Here is an 18,912-nt window from a genome sequence, read left to right as displayed (position 1 = left end):
CTAGAACAAAACTCCAAAAAAAAAAAATCCTTTAAAGGGAATATATTACAAAGTCTGGGCATACTAACCTTTCGGTACATGGAAAGATATTTAACGGAACACAAGTCGCCGCTTGCTTCTCCCTCATTCCCGGCTCGCTGCACTGTGCCATTACACACACAAACAGCGAGCGAGGGGGAAACTCCCAAATGATCCTTATATCGAGTGGCGCTTCAGACCATCGCTGATCTTTCAACATGTGCTATTATACTGAATGCTTATCGGCCTAAACGGTCGGTAATCAGCCAAGTAAGTAATTGGCTATGTCAGTAAATTTTTACGAATATTCAAACACTTTTTAGCACATGATGCCAGGAGTTCAGCTCAGCTTCACACTCCACAGCATCCATGGAATATGGACCTTGGAAAAAAGGCCTAAGGGCCAGTTCACATGGAGCAAAGGTGCCTGAGTGTGACACTGTCTCTCTATGGGAGGGCTTGCGCGCCTCCGCTCAAAGAATTGTCATGTCAATTCTTTGAGCGGAGAGCAGCGGAGAGTGGAGGCACACAAGCCCTCCCATAGAGAAACAGTGTAACACTGAGGTAGGCGGGATTTCATGGCGGACAGTTCCACTGCAGAATTCTGCCGGTTTTGCTCCGTGTGAACTGGCCCTAAGGCAATAGAGCCTAGTGGTGCCACTTTACTAGACAGGAAGGGACTTAGAATTCATCGTTTTGGAGCTACCACCTGCACCCACACTTGTGCTACCCCTACAAAGCCCAGTACTGATGTGTCCAGGGGTGGGCAGCGCCACTCCTGGCCACTGTGACAAGTGCCCTAGTAAGAACACCAGAGCCCACTTGCTGTTGCCATCTAAGCCCCCCGGGCCATGGCAGCAGCTTATCAGGGACTGCTCCTCCTGCGTAATCTTTGCACAATATGTCTTTTCAAATTATTTAAAATATCTTGGTCTATATGTTTGATTATGTAATAAAATTGCTTTGTTATGCATTGTTCCATTGTTCTGAAGTCTGTGTGCACCATTTTAGATTGCTGAGTGTTTGGTTGTAAACTTTGCTGCTTAAAGTGTCACTGTCGTTTAATTTTTTTTTGAAGAAATGAATAATACAGGCGATTTTAAGAAACTTTGTAATTAGGTTTATTATCATGAAAAAGCAGTTTGAAGCTCTCCCCCCTGTCTTCATTGTTCTCTATGGAGAGGGGAGGGGTGGAGGGAGATGAGGCACCAAAACTGGACAACAAAGAGTTAATTTACAGCTACATCACTGGCTATCTCCTCTGAAGTCAGCACTGACCTCTCTGACCTCTAAATATCGCTTTCATGCAGCTCCTGCTGTGTAACCCTTTGTTCTCTGCTCTCTGCTGGTGACTAATCCCCCTCTCCCCCACTATAGAACAGACAGGGCCCGACTGATGTAAGAGAGTCGAGATTTCCTGATAATGAGCAGTGAAGGAGAGAGAGGAGGGAAGGGGGGGGGACCTGGGGAAACTCTTTTTAAATGCAGATAATGGCATATTTGCCTAATAAACCCAATTACAAAGTTTCTTAAAATCGCCTGGACTATTGATTTCTGCAAAAAAAATAAAAAATGAAACGACAGTGACACTTCTACAACTAACAGATTCAGGGGCGGATTAACTTTACCATAGGCCCCGGGCTGTTCACCAAGCCTGCCCCCCCACCCCCACCCCACTGTAACTATGGCAGTGCTAGCGTGGTGTTCATAGTACAGGATAGATAACGTCATGATGCCCTGATTTGTGCAAAATTAAGGTAAAAAAGCAGCCATTGTTTGCAAATTATGGGAGAACTGTAGCCAGAAGACATTTCACCACTAAAAGTATAAGTCTGTTTGGGCAGCCATGGGCCCCCCAGGAGCCCTGGGGCCTGGGCTACCGCCCGAAAAGGACCTATTATAATCCGCTACTGAACAGACTTGTAAATAGTTGCAGAAATTTCTGGATCATATACTGTATGCCATGTAAGAACATGCCAAAGGAGTTTACAAAATATAAACTTCTGTGTGTCTACCCTGCACCCACATTATAAAAAATATACAAATCAAGTGCTCTACCTGTCATCTATAAACCAACAATGGGTGTTTGTGCACAATAAAAAAAAAAATTAGAATCTCAGAGTTTTTTTTTTCTTAATGTCACTGAGTTGAACTATACTTCCACCACACTCACCTGTATGGCCAGCAAGCTGCACCCAGCGTCTCTTAAAAGGGCTGATAACAGGAATGTTCACAATGGTTCTGATCTTCTGCCAAGATTTGTTCTGCAAGCAAAGGGAAGACAATTAATGTTATGTAATAGAACACAAAGAAAAAAATAATGTGATACGATACACTGATCTAAAAAAAATACATGTGATTGCAAGTCTTTGTTCGCACTATAGTCAACGTGCACATTTAGTGCAAGCGTTGTGAAATACTTTCTAAGCACAAGATGAATAGCTCCTGGTAGGTATACGTATACGCGTAGGTAAGCACAGCTTTCCTATACCCCTATCTATTGTATAGCGCTAATAAATAATAATAATAATAATAATAATAATAAATTACTGAAAACTTTTTGTTATAATATTTTTTGCATGTTGTCCTATGGATAACATATATATTCCTAGCATATGCATTAAAGTGTCACTGTCATTTTATTTTTGCAGAAATCAATAGTCCAGGTGATATGAAGAAACTTCGTAATTGGGCTTATATGCCATTATCTGCATTCATAAAGACTTTCCACAGGCCCCCTCCTACCCTCTCTCTCTCATTCACTGCTCAATATCAGGAAATCTCGACTCATCAGTCGGGCCCTGTCTGTTCTATGGAGAGGGGAGGGGGGAGGAGGGAGATTAGTTGCTAGCAGAGAGCAAAGGATTACACAGCGGGACACAGAGGTCAGAGAGGTCAGTGCTGACTTCAGAGAAGATAGTCTGGTGATGTAGCTGTAACTAGCTTATAACTCTTTGTTATCCTGTTTTGGTGACTCATCTCCCTCCACCCCTCCCCTCTTTATAAAAGAACCATGAAGACAGGGGGGAGAGCTTCAAACTGCTTTTTTTCATAATAAACCCAATTATAAAGTTTCTTAAAATCGCCTGTACTATTGATTTCTGCCAAAATTTTTTTAAACATTGTCACTTTAAATATGAACATGCCACAAATCCACAGAATTGCTTTGAATATGCAGATTCATTGCTGTTTTCACTTCCACTACAGTGAAAAATCGGCAAAAGACATGAACTGCCGTGTGTAAATTTCCCTTATTCCTGCTGTAGAATAAACATCTGTACAGGCTAAGAACCTGGTAAGCTGGATTATCTGAATAAACAATGTTAAGCACCGCTGCACAAACATGGAGTAATCATTACACATTAGGAGGTGCCTGTAACCCGCACTCTCTGCGGTGACTCACGCTCCGCTACAAGCTTCTCGTAGTTTATATCATTATACATAATTAGGGGAGCAGTGACTGATACATACATAATGCCTCTTCCTATAACTTGACATATAACATATGAGACATTACACACGGTACACACGTACACATGGTACTTCTGCATTCGGATATTTGTAGCGCCTGAAGCTCTTGTATTCTTGTAAGTGCAACCTCATTTTTTTTAAAGATTTCACAGATCACCTTCCTCTTCCTAAAATGTTTCCATGCTACAGCCCAGCAGTCACACTGTGTGATGTTATGTAGTGATGTAATGTCTATAGTTATAACACTGCCATATGGCTTCTTCTTACCGCAAGTACTAAAAAAAATAAAATCACCTATTGCACGTGCACATATTACTGTGTAGAGGTGAGTGGATCAGTCCCTAAGTAATAGTAAGAGTTTGCTGTAAGTTTTTTAAGCTACCTATTTAATTTATTTGGGATTTGTTTTGGGCCATTTGCTTACATAGGAACAGGGACGACTGTCAGTGAAGGTCCCTGCTTCTGTACCATGAGGGGCAATACATATTCTACAGAATTCTCTAGGCATGAATGCCTCCAACACCTGGCAGCCAAGAGCAGGTCTATCCTCCTCCTCCTCTCTCCCCATAAGATACTTGGATGAGCATGCAAATGTATGGAGGAATCAGAAGACATAGCTGTCACCCTTAGGCTATGTTCACACAACGTCCAAAAAAGGGAAAAAGCGTCCGCTTTTGTGTTTAAAAAGCATCAAAAGCAATATTGCATCATTTTAATTGGCTTGACTAAAATGCATTAAAGTCTATGGAATAACAGACGTCTTTTTCACACATTGTATTGAATGCGTCTGCCTCAAAATACATCTGTCATTCGATACAAGGTGTGAAAAAGACGTCAGTTTTACCATAGACTTCAATTTATTTTATTCAAGTCACTTTAAATGATGCAATAATGCACGTCTTTTTAAACACAAAAAGCGGATGCCTTTTTCAGACGCTGTGTGAACATAGCCTAACAAATGTTTAGACGATGGTTATCTAAAATGTATGACCAGATCAAATGTGCCACTTAAGCCCCTTTTACACCAAGAGGTTATTGGCTGTATTTGGCCAATAATCGCTTGGTGTAATAGCTAGTATTAAAAGGCAACAATCAGCTGACATGTACGACTGATCCTTGTCTTTCAACATGTCGAAAACAACTTCAACGATAACGATGGTCCCAGATGATCTAGAGATTGTCTTGGCTGCCCCCCGCAGCTCCCCACCTCCCCCCTGCACTTACCGGCTCACTGTCGGCCTGTGTGTAACAGCACCAACAGTAAGCGGGGAATGCGTAAGTGAGCGCCTCTCGCTTTCTCTCCCCGATCCGGCCTTGTGATAGGGCCTTAAGCCTGAATGAAAGGCGATCCAATGCAGGTGACCACATGCATTAAATAAACGTAGATTGCTGATTGAACAAACTACCCTTCAATAAACAATCATTTGTTCATAAATTTCATTCGTGGAACATTTTGGTTAAAATCGTCTACTTTCATCAACTTTACAGGGGTTATCCAGTGCTTCAAAAACATGGCTACTTTTTTCCAGAGACAGCACCGCTCTTGTCTCCAGTTTTGGTGTAGGTTTTGTAACTCAGTTCCATTGAAGTTAAAGGGGTAGTGCGGCGTTTAAGATTTATTCACTAAATAACACACATTAAAAAGTTATACAACTTTGTAATGTGTGTTATTTAGGTGAATGGTCCACTTCCCCGTGTTCCCCCCCTTCCCGGAAGTGTGGTGCATTATACTCACTGACCCTGGCCGCCATCTTGGGTCGACAACGTCATCTTCGGGAGGCCGGCCGTACCGCTCTAGCCGTCCCTCATACCGGAGCCCCTCTGCCACATCATTAGCTGCTCAGCCGCGATTGGCTGAGCATAACTGTGTGCGGCTGGCCTCCCGAAGATGAAGTTGTCGACCCAAGATGGCGGCCGGGGTCGACAGTAATTCAGTAAGTATAATGCCCCACACCTCCGGGGTGGGGGGGACATGGGGAAGGGGGCCATTCACTTAAATAACACACATTACAAAGTTGTTTAACTTCGCAATGTGTGTTATTTAGTGAATAAATGTTAAACGCCGCACTACCCCTTGAATGGAGCTTAAAGGGGTTATCCAGCGCTACAAAAACATGGCCACATTTCCCCCCTCTCTTGTTTCCAGATTGGGTGGGGTTTCAAACTCAGTTCCATTAAAGTAAATGGAGCTTAATTGCAAACCACACGTAAACTGGAGACAAGAGAGGGGTAAAAGTGGCCATGCTTTTGTAGCGCTGGATAACCCCTTTAATTGCTAACCACACCTGACCTGAAGACAAGAGTGGTGCTGTCTCTGAAAGAAAGTGGCCATGTTTTTGTAGCGCTGCATAACCCCTTTAATTGCTAACCACACCTGACCTGGAGACAAGAGAGGGGGAAAAGTGGCCATGTTTTTGTAGCGCTGGATAACCCCTTTAATTGCAAACCACACCTGACCTGAAGACAAGAGTGGTGCTGTCTCTGAAAGAAAGTGGCCATGTTTTTGTAGCGCTGGATAACACCTTTAATCTAAGGTGTATGGACACCATAAGATTTTATTATCCAAGGGCCTAAATAAATGTATGGGGTATGGGTCATATACTATGAGGTAATACTAGAAGAGATTATGAACCTATTTCACTCTGATGTGTGGAAAGCCAGTATGACTACATAGCCATGTAATATATGTTATACGTAATGTAATACATTGCTAAATCTTGTTTGTCTTACAGGCATGAAAAAGGGCCAGGGTATGGGTTCAGACCCTGACCGATCACTAAAGCGAGCCAGGATAAGTGGGCAGTAAGGACGCTCTCACCTAGTTCTGTACCACTTAATCGTCAGAGCCTGAACACTATAGACCCTATTCCACGGAACGATTATCGTTCATAAACTCGCTCCAACGACCGCTCGTTAACGATAATCGCTTTGTGGTTTTGTCTTATGGTCATGTCTTATGGTCATGATCACCCGGCGAACGTTTTAAACGACCATGTAACGACCGCAAAATAATCGTTACACTACATATATTGTTCACGTTATGTGTTATCATTCGCTAAAAAAAAATTTGTTTAGTGATCGTTAACGAGCGGTCGTTGGAGCGAGTTTATGAACGATAATCGTTCCGTGGAATAGGGCCTTAAGACCTCAACTAACCAAACCTTTGACCTCTCTATGACACGTCAAAAGTTTTTTTAAAGTGACATGTACCCATTGAAAAGTTATTGTTTAGTTACACTTATATATAAAACGCTAATATATAAAATGGTGCTCCAGATATCTGACGTAATTTGAGCCAACAACTCCGCCTTATATAACCTCCTAAAAAAAAACTTCAACTGAAACCTCTGCACATAAAAATCATATTCCGTAGACTCCATTTACTCCGTAGACACTCAGTTTTAGTAACTGAGAAATATAGAGCATACAGCCAATTACTAAAGATCAAATATTCATGAAACATGAACCACAAAAAAAAAAAATGGTGGCATTCTCAGGGGCAGTCATATGGTGGGGTAGATGGTATGAGACTTTTTCGACAATCGACATTTGAGATTCCGTAAAAAGTAAATAAATATTTTGGCAGAATGTACAAATTCACGTTTGGCAGGAATAAACATAAATAATTGCAGAACAAGTACTAGTAAGATATCTAGAACACTCTGTGCAATCTTAGAGAATAGTCACAAAGCTGACTCCATTCTGGCAGTACATGCCTTCTATCAAACCCTATCATCAAGTACAGAAAACATGTTGCTGGATCAGGATTTTTAGTATATTACTGAAATTAGGGTTTATTTCGGATCCTGTTCACGTACGTTAAGATCTTTTAGTCAAAAATCAAAACTATTGGCCTTTATTATGTTTAGTTTTTTACTATTGGCCTTCATTATGTTTCATTATTCACTTTACCTTCACATTTTGTCCACATGCACGCCGCCATACACCGGGCACGTGAACTGAGTAAAAGACGTGAAAGACGTGGGTTTGTGGAGCATAGGGCATCAGGCTTGCCTGCTATCAGATTAAAGGGAACTTGTCACCCTACCGTGCCGGGGTGACAGGCTCCCGACCCCCCGCTACAGCCCCCTATACTCACCTGATCCCGCTGGGTCCCGCTTCTGGATCCGGTCGGGTCACGGAGATCTCAGCCGCTGCAGCCCGGCGAGATGAGTCCAACGCTCATAGAGAATTCTCTATGAGTGTTGGACTCATCTCTCAGTGCGCGCCGGGCTGCAGCGGCTGAGATCTTCGTGACCCGACCGGATCCAGAAGCGTGACCCGGCGGGATCAGGTGAGTATAGGGGGCTGTAGCGGGGGGTCGGGAGCCTGTCACCCCGGCACGGGGGGTAACAGGTTCCCTCTAAAAAAGACACTGCCAAGCAACTTATATTGGCATATAAAATACCAATTTTTTTCAAAAACACTGCATGCATTACTTCGGTCCACTGAGAACGTTCGGGAGTCGTTCTTTACATTGTGTGCACAAGCTATGTTGTGCGGTTGCTGTTTACTGAATAGCGTGCGCACAAAATAGACATGTCCGTTTTTTGACTTCTCCCTCAGCCACCTTCTCCCCGGTCCCAGCAAAAAAGTGCCCCCCCCCCGCTGGAGTACCCCTTTAATAGAAATATGAGGCCTTGCAGACTTTTAACCAACAAGGCCTTCCACATGGTGACGTAAGGATCTGTAAAAAAGTATATGCAGTATCTAAGCTTGTGGACAGTGCGGAGAACTGCACAAGTACGGGGGGGTGACAATATCACTTTAAAGGGGTTATTCAGCACTACAAAAACATGGCCACTTTCTTCCAGAGACAGCCCCACTCTTGTCTCCAGCTTGGGCGGGGGTTTGCTGCTTGGTACCATTGAAGTGAATGGAGCTTAATTGCAAACCTCACCTGAACTGGAGACAGGAGTCGTGTTGTCTCTGAAAGAAAGTGGCCACGTTTTCGTAGCACTGAATAACCCCTTTAAGTGGCACAAAAAGAACAGTATGCCCTTATGAACAGACACAATCTAGTCTGCCTACTGAAATCTATAGAGATGTGCAGATTCCTCTGGTATAGATCAACATACCAGTTGGCCGACATATACCGTACCACAAAAACAGCATAATGACAGGTGTGAACAAGCCTCCACAATAGATGCCAAAATACAGGTTCAAATAAAATGTGAAAAGAGCCTAAGGGCCCTATTTCACCGGACGATTATAGTTCAGATTATCGTTAAATCGTTCGAATCTAAACGATAATCGTTCGGTTGAAATGCAGTTAACTATTAACGACCGAACGAGAAATTGTTGATCGCTTTATAAGACCTGGACCTATTTTTATCGTTGCTCGTTCGCAAAACGTTCGCATTGCATAAGACATCGTTCGGTCATTCGCAATAGATACAAACGCATCAGCGAATAAAAGAAAAAACGATTGCAATCATAAGTAACGATTATCGTTCCATGGAAATGAGTGAACCTTTTCAGGTCTTTCGCAATAGCGGTCGTTTGAGATCGTTAATCGTTAATGATTATGCGAACGATAATCGTCCAGTGGAATAGGGCCCTAATAATAGACTGTATGTGGAAAAAAAAAAGCTTTTATCTTATCCACAAACAAAACCCATTAGCCCAGACATGACCATATCTGATGAATCCATTACACAGGCTAATAGATGATATACAATGTACATTAACGCATTAGCCTTTTATTGCTTTTACCTCCTTTAAAACTAACGTTACATTTCGGAAGTAAAGTTTGCATAATAATTTGCAGTGTCTGTTCTTGATGGTAAAGGGAATGTGTCTATACTGATACAAAGCCTTTTCTTCGGATCTGTTTTTATGTTCTGATTGTAGATGTATTTTATTACGTGTAGAGGTAGGATGTGCAGCTATCAGACTTTTGTGTTTGAGATGGGAAAAGGAACAACTCAGGAAATTCACCCGCTGTGGCTCTCTGCACGGGCTGTATTAATTGATCAGTCGTGCGGTCATCCTCTATTACACAGGAAGGTATATGGCCGACGTAACGATAATCTTTCACCAGGTCAAAAGAGCACGGTCAGTTAAAGAAAGAACATTTGTTAGTTTATTTGCTGATTGGTAGCCCTATTTTCCCACTGCATAAGTTTCGTAATAATCACGGCCGTTGTAACAGCGGCCATGATTACTACGGAACATATGTAGTGTTATCTTCTAAGGAATCCTGGCCGGAGTGTATACACATGGTATACACTCCTGCCGGGATCCCTAGCGGCATCGCAAGAAACTGACATGTAAGTTATCTGCGGCTGCTATTCAGTGAATTGTGGTCGCAGAGAACCTGTCAGTTCACACAATGGAGTGTGCGGCCGGGGAATTCAGATGCGGGCGTGCGCGGATGCTCTTCTCAGACACCAGCCGTTCCTTGACCCGGCTGGGTCAGGGAATGGCTAATGTCTTACAGAGTGGGAACATGGCCTTACACAGGATGATACTGACCATGTGTAATCCAGACCATAGTGCTGCTTTATCTCTCTCTCTATATATACAGTATATATATATATATATATATATATATATATATATATGTATGTAAATATGATTCTGTAATATAACAACTTTAAACAGGCACTGATACTTTCAAAAACATATAGACAAATACAACGGAAGAGTCCTATACACATGTCAAAAGTTTTGATCGATCGCTTCACTGCCTGGCTCACTGCCTTTTCCTTCTTGCTGCAGGTGACAAGCTCCACCGTAAGGGGCCTAGTAGACAAAGTGATTTTTCGCTTCCTCCAATAAGCTAGCACTTTTGGAAATGACCTGAAATCTTTCACCAAAATACATGAAACAGCCGTTAGTTATGATCATTATTGTGGTTATCATCTGCTCATAAGGGATTACACCTAGCAATTGACCGAAAGATTAGCGATTGATTAGTGAGCGACTAACGATGATTGCAGGGTCAGCTCAAAAGATGCAACCAACAACACACGAACGACCTCTTATTAGTCATTTGATCATTTCCTGCATGCACACGGAATATCACGATTTTTCGGATGATAATTGTCCTGTGTAATAGGGCCCTAAGGCTGTATTCACACATTCAGTGTTTCGCGCGGAACACGGACGTGGAATGCCTGTAACAGACTTCTCCCCCCCCCCCCCCGCCCAGACAGCATCTGTGATAAGATGCAGGGAGCGGAGGAACTGTATAGATATGCGCCGCGCTGTAATGACAGCACCGCACAGCTGATTTATTACAGCGCGGTGCATATGCATACAGGGGGAGAAGTCCGTTACAGGCATTCCACGTCCATGTTCCGTGCGGAACACGGAATGTTTGAATGCAGCCTAAGTCTATGGAGCCCGTCTCTTGCAGTGTGACAATGGTAAAGCACTCAGCCAAGTAATTCTCTTGACATTTGACGATGTCTCTGGGCCACATCAATTTTTTTTAAAGCATTCATGTTTTAAAGTAATTTTAAATAATGGTGGTATATAACAGTAGCTGTATCTCAGGATCACTGTGGAGACCTGCAGTGATCCAGAGATACAACAGCACATGTCTTCTTCTGGACGACAATCATATCCAACTCCTTCTCCTCACTATATTCTATGAAGTGGAAGAATCTTTGGCTGTGCTCTCTCCCTGGCTATATCTCAGGATCATAGAGGATTTCAGCAGAGAGACGCTAAAATCAATCAAAGTTGACACATGCAATAAGAAGTCAAAAATTATTTTAAATGATGGTAATGCACGTCGTCATTTAATGGGCCTCTACTGTAAGGCTATGTTCCCACAACGTAAGTTCCTTTTCAATCACGGCCGTTGTTACAACCACTGTGATTCCCACGGAACTCACGTAGTGCTGCCTTTTGAGGGAATCCCGGCCAGAGAGTATACACATAGGGGGACATGTATCATCCGGCGTATTTTTTTTTTTCGGCGTAAAGAGCCGATTTGCGAATATTTTATTCGCAAAACGGCTGATTTGCGAATAAAATATTCGCAAATCGGCTCTTTACGCCGGGTTATCTTTTTTTTATTTTAAAGATACACCGAAAACCTACTCCAGTCCTCAGCTGGCGTAGATTTTTGGCCGTGCGCACCAGCTCGCACGGGATTCATGTAGAGGCAGTCCACCTCTACATAAATCTCCGTAGCGCCTGAGATGCGGGGGCATTTTTAGGTCCGGCGCAGAAAACGCCGGACTTAATAAATGTCCCCCATAGTATACACTCTGGCCAGGATCCCTAGCGGCGCCATAGAAAACTGACATGTCAGTATTCTGCGGCCGCTATTCAGTGAATAGCAGTCACAGAAAACCCTGTCAGTGCACAGTACGGAGCAGGCGGCTCTAGCCGAAGGCTTCATAGTGTGCTGTGGGGAGTTCTGATGCGGGCGTGTATGGATGCACCTGCATCAGAACTCTGCGGCGCTAAAGATCACCCGGCTGGTACTGCAGTATCGGCCAAGATGATCTTTTCAGAAACCGGCCATTACCTGATCCGGATGGGTCATGGCACGGCGGTCTTTTACGTTGTGTGAACATAGTCTAACACTGTATGCCTTCAATATCAGAAGATATAACAACTGCTTTTTGAACTGCTTTCAGAATTAATGTCTATACACTAAAGCATTTCAATATGGCTGAAGAGCTCTGAGAAATTTCTAAGACCTTATAGGAATGAGCAGAATACTAGCACTGTATACAGAACCTTGTATTTTCTCAATGAACCTTTTCAGAGCAGCTGCAGTCATGTTTGTGAGTCTACAGCAATGAGAAGGCAATAACTGAAGACCAGGACAAAAAGATCAGTGAGAAATAGATTTCATGTTTTTATAACAATTGCATTACAATTTTTTTTTTTTAAATATGCATTTTAGCTTTTTATTATGAATTTAAGGGGTTATTCAGCGCTACAAAAACATAGCCACTTTCTTCCAGAGACAGCAGCCCCCTTGTCTTCAGTTTCGGTGCAGGTTTTGTAACTAAGTTCCATTGAAGTGAATGGAGCTTAATTGCAAACCGCACCTGACCTGGAGACTAGAGATGATTGAACAGCGGAAAATCTTAGGTTCTATAGAACTCGAACCTTGTCGAACCTTCCTCATTTGATTACTGATGCCTTCTCGGTCCGTGGGGAAGGAGGAGACAGCCCGGGTCCCGCCTGGAATTCCGGGATGTCTCCTCCTTCCCCACGGACCAGGAAGGCATCAGGAATCAAATGCGGAAGGTTTGACAAGGTTCGAGTTCTATAGAACCTAAGATTTTCCGCTGTTCGAATATAGAACCGAAGATTTTCCGCTGTTTGACCATCTCTACTGGAGACTAGAGTCGTGTTGTCTCTGGAAGAAAGTGACCATGTTTTTGTAGATGGATAACCCCTTGAAGACAAAGATGTTTATAGAAAAAAGAGCAACTGAGAAATCGGGAATGAAAGAGAAAGAGGAGAAAATCAAGTACTAACTATGGTTCAAATTTGTCAGCTTTAAACAATAGCTTTTGTTTTAAAGGTTCCCCCTCACGCTAAGCAGATGATGGGAGGTCCCACTGCTTGGACCTCATGTGATCCTTATTTTCCCTGCAGTGCCACCACAGGGCGAAAGGAGCATTACACAGTTCTCACCAAAATCAGCTACACACAGATATGATGGGTCCTCCAAAGCAAGAGAAGCTCTTTGCAGGTCCTCTCTGCTATATTCCCCAATAGGATAATAGGATAAAATGTAAAAATAACTCCTTACCTTACTGTCCAGACTTTGTAGTACATTAATATTCACTACACCAGCATCAACAGATTCAACCTCCTGATGGGTCTCCATTATATAAAGCTTTGACAACTACAGACAATGTATGGGAACCACATTGTTCTCTTCGCACTCCCATCTGTTTCCAGAAGAAGACAATGAAACCCTCCAATATATAACTTTTCCCCAGAGTCGCCAGCCTAAATGAGCTACCACCAACCTAATATCTGTTTTACTCCTAATTATCAGATTTCTAATTATATGTCTCTAATTCCAGCTTTAAAATAGTAGTGGAAATAACTTAAATGAGTGCACGTCCCCAAAGAGCGGGAAACTGGAACATCATATAATCTGTGCCAGGCAACATGGAATAGGATGGAATATATCCGACACAGAAAGAGACTCTAAGGATAAATATATAGGCAATAATCTTCAAAGGATTGAAAACGTAGGGTGACCCTTAAAGCGACTCTGTACCCACAATCTGTCTCTCCCAAACCCCTTGTACCTTCAGATAGCTGCTTTTAATCCAAGATCTGTCCTGGGGTCCATTCGGCAGGTGATGGAGTTATTCTCCTAAAAAACTTTTAAACTTGCAGCCCTGTTCCAAACGGCCGTGGCTTGGAGAATCTGTGCCCTAACTTTACACCATCCCTTCGTCCCTCCTCCCCACCCTCTTCATCATAAGAAATGCCACTAGAACATTTTTCTGCTGTCTGAACATTGCACAGGTGCCTTAACAATCGAGCCTATGTGCCGTGCTGACACAGGTGATGAATAGGAGACAATATGCCTGGAGCATTCCTAATGATGAGGAGGGTGGGGAGGAGGGACAGAGAGGTTGTGCCAGCTTTATGCATAAACAATCTAAGCCCCGGCCATTGGGCACAGGGCTGCCAGATTAAAAGTTGTTTTTTAGGACAATAACTGCATCACCTGCCGAACGGACCCCAGGACAGGTCTTGAATTAAAAGCAGCTATCTGAAGGTACAAGTGGTTTGGGGGGGGTCAGATTATTGGTACAGAGTTGATTTAAGATGAACAAATGTGCTATTATATACTTTCATGACCTGCTGAGCTTTGTTTCCTGTAGTCTCACCCCAGGAGTCTTGCTTTGTATTCCAGACCGCCCCTTAAGGCTATGTTCACACTAAGTAAAACTACGGCTATTGTTGCCGATGGCAACAACGGCCATAGTTTTTGCAGGGTGGAACAATGCCTTAGTTTCAATGGGATCCCGGCCGGAGTGTATACACATCGTATACGCTCCTGCCAGGATCCCGTGCGGCCCCGCAAATAACTGACATGTAGGAAACCCTGTCAGTTCACACTATGAAGCGAGCGGCTCCGGACGCACGCTCTATAGTGTGCAGGGGGAAGCTCTGATGTGGGCGCGCGCTGATGCTGGCCGGTACTTAAGTACCGGCCGGGATGATCCGGCAGAGACTGGCCGTTCCGTGACACGGCCGGGGGCACGGAACGGCCGGTCTCTTCCGTAGTGTGAACATAGCCTAAAACTGTTAAGAGAACTAGGGGGTGGTCCAGACTACAATGACTTCTCTGCAGACTTTTTTATTTTAAAGGGAACTCATCATCACCTTCATGTTGCCCAAACCACAAGTCATCAGGGCTATCTCCCAGCCCCACCAGCCTTGGTTGATAGATCTGTCAACGCTGTGTTTAGAATAGGGGAATTCCAAAGGAGCAGAGTTTTTCCAGAAGGGTGGCTGCCCCATAATAATGTACAAAGAAAAAAAGAAAAAAAAAAAAAAAAAAAAAGCTACAATCAGAGAATAGAAAGGGAGTATAAAAATAACACATTTCAGTTCATCTGGCTCTAATGTGTTTTTTTCCTTAAAGGGAAAATGTCAGCTAGAAAAGCCTACATGGCTACCGAGCTATGGAAGCAGTGAGATGATCTATACCTTTATTGTCACTGTCCAAGGCGGAGATCACCTTAAAAAATACTTCGCACTGCCACGTTGTACAGCCACAGCTCTGGGAGTCGGGTCGTGACATCACCATTTTATCCAGGAAGTGAAGCCTTGATGCAGTAGTAAGTGCAGAGAAAAAAGCACTTTATAAGCATTTCCCGTAATAAGTGTATATTGGTGATTTGTATAACCTTTGGGAGGCAATACAATACTTTAATAAAAACTTTTGCCAGACTTCTTTAGGCCTCACTCACATTACTTTGTAGCCTATATGTTCAAGGTATAGGTCAGGACTTCATCAAGAAGGGGTATTGGTGTCTACCACAGCACACTTGCAGCTGGACTAATGGTTTTAATGGCCCAACTCTAGTCTACTAGTGACTACGTTCAGTCCCTTTTTTAAATGTATGCATACTTTCTTTGCAACTGATATACACTTTCTGAGTCCTGAAAAAAAAAGTATATGTTCATAAATGTCCCTAGTAGAGAACATTCAATCCATTAAACTCAAAGGGCCCATACACACTACAATATATATTGACATGCCTTTTTGTTGATGCGAAACATTATGTTAGTGGGGGCTTAATCAAAAATAAAATTTGCAGTATATTTCTCTGAACAAATAATAAAAGGCTAAGGGTGCTATTACACGGAGCAATTTTTTACGATTAACGACTAACGATACGCGATCACAAACGAGATTGTTAATCGTTAACCTGAAATCGTTCACCACATTATACAGAACGATAGTTAGTTACGATCGTTATTGTGATTGTTACTATGATTGTTTACTCCATCTGATCCCAGGAAAACAATGAACAATGTGCAATTACACTGAATGATTAGTGAACAAATGCAGAACTTGAGCGAACAAATGTGGAATTACAGCGAACGATTAGCGAACAATTAACGATAATTTAAGTCAACGATCAACGACATACAAACGATTTTTTGATCAATGCCTGCAATTACACAGCGCGATTATCGTTTAAATTTAAATGTCATAACGATTTTTCGCACAATAATCGTCCTGTGTAATGGGGCCCTAAGTAATGTGTAAGTATATAACTTTTTATGCACAGGTTGTAGCTTGGTGATCAGATCTACACCAGTCGTTTGCCTTGTAATTCATTTCCCTTGCAAATGAATAACTGACCACTTAATGCTTGGACAAGTCAGATCCATCAGAGATAAATGACACAAGTTACAAAGTTAATAAGGTTGAAAAAAGCAAGAGTCCATCAAGTTCAACCTATAACCCTACTGTGTTTATCCAGAGAAAGGCAAAAAAAAAAGAAAAACGAATGAGGCAGATGCCAATTGCCCCATCACGGGGAGAAAAAAATCCCTCACTATAATATGTCAAAAAGAATATATTGCTGGTTCAGTAGAAATCTAGTAGCCATAACTTGTATGTAATATCATATTTTTGAAGAAAAGCATCCAGACCCCTTTAAACTTGCTTAAAGAGTCAGCCCTGACAACATCATGTGGCAGAGAGTTCCATTCATTGCTCTTACAGTCCCCATCTGTGATGATAATGGTGTAACCTTCTTGCCTCTAAACATAGATTATACCCATTTGTCGTGGTTACACGTCTGGCTACAAAAAAGATCACTAAAAAGAATAATCTCTGAGTTGTCTATTCATAGGCTGTCTTTTTTTCTCAACTAAATAAACTCAAGCTTGATAATCTGTTTTGGTACTGTAACCCACCGATTCCCATAATGACCTTGGTCATCCTCCTCTGCAAGGACAGGGGTTATTTTGAGATGACTACAGTATCTAAACATTACAGATATCAAAATACAAAGATCACAGCAAAGAATACAAAGATTACACAAATGTAGTGGACTTGGCCACTCAAACATAACTTTTGATATGTTGCTGTCCATGGTGAAACAATTCCTTCCATACTTGTTATTATCTATTCAGTCTCCTTCCCCCAGCTGCTGCTTTCTGCTAAAAACACAAAAATCTGTATGCGAGCTTTTCTCTCTGCCTCCCCCTCCTTCCCCCTCCCTTCTGAGACGAGTGGTGTAAACAAATCCCTGACTGGCTTTATCGGCAGGGAGGATTAATCACAGTGAGTTCATTAGCAACTTGACCCTCAGATTAAGGGCCAGTTCACACTGAGAAATCAGCGCTGAATTTCTGCCTAAGGCCCCGTTCCCACTGAGCAAAGGTAGCGGAATTCCGCGACGGAATTGTCCGCCACGGAATGCCGTTAGCCTCCCGCTCATAATGGGAGTCTATGGGAGGCGCACGCTCCTGCTCTGTACGCGCTGAAGAATGAACGTCGTGGAATTCCGCTACCTTTGCTCAGTGGGAACGGGGCCTAAAAATATAGGATCCACTTTCCGCCAGAAGAATTGACATGTCAATTCTTCTGGCGGATTCTGCTGGCGGAATCCCATTGAAATGAATTGAGCAGTGAGTTTCTGCTCTGAAATTTTTCAACACGGAATCAGCGTGGATTCTATGCTGACAGCTCACAGAAATTCAGCACAGAATTGAAAAAAAAAATTGCACGGAATTCTGCCAAAGGTGATTCTCCCAGAGGTGATTTCGGTCAGAATTTGCACGGAATTTCGCAAGAACACTTTCCGCCTGGAACACTTTCCTAGCTGACTCACAGCTGATTCCTCAGTGTGAACTGGCCCTAACCCTCCCAGCATTACAAAGAAGATACAAAGTTGCAGATAAAGCCAGTCAGGGACTTGTTTACATCAGCTGTCTCAGGGGAGACGGAGAGAAAAGCTCACACACAGTTTTTATGTCTTCAGCAGAAAGCAGCAGCTCAAAACTGGAGGAAGGAGACTGAATAGATAATAACAAGTATGGGAGGAATTGTTAGTCTCACCATGGGCAGCAACATATCAAAAGTTATGTTTGAGTGGAATACCCCTTAAAGTGAAATAGAACCCTTGCTACATTATTATACTATCAGGGGATTGTGGTCGCTGACCGGCACAGTGATGAGGTTTGGTTAGGGACTCATGTGTATCAGAAGACCTGCACGTGGTACATGAGGCAATATGGTTTGGCCAAATTATATACTAACTTCTGATGTTGGTTTTAAATGTAGCTGAACAAGCTTTCGTGTCAGCCATGGGTGCGATGTGCAGCCATTTCTGTCTTTTTGGCTTGTGCATATTTATTATACTATCAGTATTGTTTCTGCAGATACATGAATACAAGATCAAAAAGGAACAAGGCTGCTGTCTACAGCAGCCAGATAATACTAACCTATACAGACATTATACCTCCCCCTTCATATTACAATGTACAGTGCTATAATGTTATACTCTTGTTAGGAGTAACATGGCTACAGGCTCTGTATAAAATCATTTCAGATAACAACACTAAGTACAAAAATTAAAAGGACAAACTATAATTTGCAGAACCACTCCTATTTTGGCAGTCTATATTTTTGGCACCCTCCAAGGTAAGGTGTGTTTGTTCATACACCTATTGGGTGAGGCATTCATGAGTAACCTACAGGAATGCAGTAGTGAAGCAAGATCAGACAGGTGACACAAAACGGCCCTTATCTCAATTTTATCTGAGACACAGGGCCAAAAACTAAGATCGCAAGTCATCAGTCTCTTCATAAATATATATATAGTTCAGAGTAAGCAAATTCTGAAAAGAAAAACAAAAAAAAACAAAACAAAGGAGAACACTGTTCTTGCATTACTTTCCACGTGCCATATTCAGGTAGCAACAAGACAAGAGGATTAAGGTAGATGC

General features: G+C 42.6%; 1 protein-coding gene across 1 annotated transcript in view; it reads right to left on the bottom strand.

The window, feature by feature from the left end:
* ITPKA (inositol-trisphosphate 3-kinase A) overlaps positions 1–18,912 on the bottom strand; it is a 70,170-nt gene that overhangs the window by 17,151 nt on the left and 34,107 nt on the right. Inside the window, exon 2 of the mRNA XM_069949932.1 lies at positions 2,192–2,282. Within this exon, the coding sequence (XP_069806033.1) occupies positions 2,192–2,282 (91 nt within the window). The remainder of the gene's footprint in view (positions 1–2,191; positions 2,283–18,912) is intronic.

The sequence above is a fragment of the Dendropsophus ebraccatus genome, chromosome 13, assembly GCF_027789765.1.
Source record: "Dendropsophus ebraccatus isolate aDenEbr1 chromosome 13, aDenEbr1.pat, whole genome shotgun sequence".
NCBI classification, from domain to species: domain Eukaryota; kingdom Metazoa; phylum Chordata; class Amphibia; order Anura; family Hylidae; genus Dendropsophus; species Dendropsophus ebraccatus.
This window is presented reverse-complemented; position numbering and strand designations above follow the sequence as displayed.